At 50.5% G+C, this 1,949-nt stretch overlaps 1 protein-coding gene across 1 annotated transcript; it reads left to right on the forward strand.

The window, feature by feature from the left end:
- Positions 1–272: 272 nt before the first annotated feature.
- LOC117941105 (histone-lysine N-methyltransferase 2C-like) lies at positions 273–1,860 on the forward strand (the record flags this gene model as incomplete). Its single annotated transcript, XM_034866201.1, has 4 exons — positions 273–332; positions 429–741; positions 1,096–1,334; positions 1,685–1,860. Coding segments are annotated over exons 2-4 (610 nt in total), but the record flags the coding sequence as incomplete, so codon positions are not given.
- Between the last annotated feature and the right edge of the window lie 89 nt (positions 1,861–1,949).

Here is a 1,949-nt window from a genome sequence, read left to right on the forward strand (position 1 = left end):
GACACACACACACACACACAGACACACACACACACATAGACACACACATAGACACACACACACACACACACACACACAGACACAGACACACAGACACAGACACACACAACACACAGACATACACACACACAGACATACAGACACACACACACACACAAAGACACAGACACACACAGAGACACACACACACACACAGACACACACAAAGACACAGACACACACACATAGACACAGACACACATGTAACTGCATAATAACTATGTAATAACATGTCTGGAGTTTATCTCCATTCAGTTGCAGCAGTCTCCAGGACGACAACAACAACAACATCAACCGCAACAACAACCGCAACAACAACTACAACATCAACAACTACTACAACAACAACATCAACAACAACTACAGCAGCAGCAACAACAACTACTACTACAACAACAACAACAACAACAACAACAGCAGCAGCAACAACGTCAACAACCACAACAACAGCAACAGCCGGACTCATTTCCCAGAACCCCCGGCAGCCAGACCCCAAAGCATGCTGGGATGTCGGAGGAGCGTGTCTTCCTGGGGGGTCAGACTCAGGGTCACGACTCCTTCGAGCAGGGTCACATGACCCCCGGCCCCTCGCTGATGGACAAGACAACAGCCAATGAAATAGCAGCGCTAGGCGGGGCCTCTCTGGACGGACCAATGAGCATGCTGCCTCAGCTAGGTGACTCGGAGGAGAAGCTCAGACAGGTACGAGATATTTACTGTATATATGCTAACGCTGTGCTGACGTGCTGTGCTAACGCTGTGCTATGCTAATGTTGTGCTGTGCTATGCTAACGCTAACATTGTGCTTTGCTATGGTAACATTGTGCTAACCTTGTGCTGTGCTATGCTAACGTTGTGCTGTGCTATGCTAATGTTGTGCTCTGCCATGCTAACGTTGTGCTAGCGTGCTAACGTTGTGCTGTGCTATGCTAACGCTATGTGAACGTTGTGCTGTGCTATGCCAATGCTAACATTGTACTGTGCTATGTTAACATTGTGCTAACCTTGTGCTAACGTTGTGCTGTGCTATGCTAACGTTGTGCTGTCCCTGTGTAGCGCCAGCGTCTGCGGCAGCTGATCCTCCGACAGCAGCAGCAGAAGAGCGCCTTACGCCAGGAGAAGAGTCTGCAGGAAGCAGCTGCTGGTTCTGGTTCTGCAGCGCGACAGTGGGCCCAGGTGGACCCCCCCACGGCTCCTCCAGCAGACCTGTTTGGACGCCCCCCTCCACCGTACCCCGGCACAGTGAGACCTGTCGCGGGGCCGGACCAGAGAGGCTTCAGAGCACCGGGTCTCAGGTACTGATCCACTTACTCTGACCTCGGGTCCTGATCCACTTACTCTGACCTCGGGTCCTGATCCACTTACTCAGACCTCTGGTCCAGTACCGAATCATTCAGCTTCCCAAGGTCTTTTATAATTAATTTATAATTTCTGCTTTTTTAACTCAAAAACTTCTATAATGTTAAAACGGTTAAAGACGTCTCAAAAGCATCTGAAAAAAATGACAATTAGTACATTTTGGTTTTGGGAGACCACTTGAAGGTTTAGTACCCTTAGGGTTTAATACCCCGTTCTGCATATTAGTCTGGGTCCGTGTCGGGTCCATTTTAACCAGAGAGTCTCATCAGGTCTTCTCTCTCTGCAGGTTCGGTCCCCCAGCGAGTCTCCAGGACTCCTTCTTGCGTCCTCCCCAGGGTGTAGTGCCTGGATCTGGGATCAGTTCTCTGGAGGGAGTCCCCGTCCAGATGAGGAGGCCGATGCCCGGGGAGTTCACGGGGATCCGGCCCCTCCCTGCTGGCGCCCAGCCGCACATGATGCCAGGTCAGGAAGCTAACTATATAGACCTTAGTGGTCCCTAATACTGGATCTGAAGTCTCTTTATATAGACCTTAGTGGTCCCTAATACTGGA

This window comes from Etheostoma cragini, unplaced genomic scaffold, assembly GCF_013103735.1.
Source record: "Etheostoma cragini isolate CJK2018 unplaced genomic scaffold, CSU_Ecrag_1.0 ScbMSFa_4317, whole genome shotgun sequence".
NCBI classification, from domain to species: Eukaryota; Metazoa; Chordata; class Actinopteri; order Perciformes; family Percidae; genus Etheostoma; species Etheostoma cragini.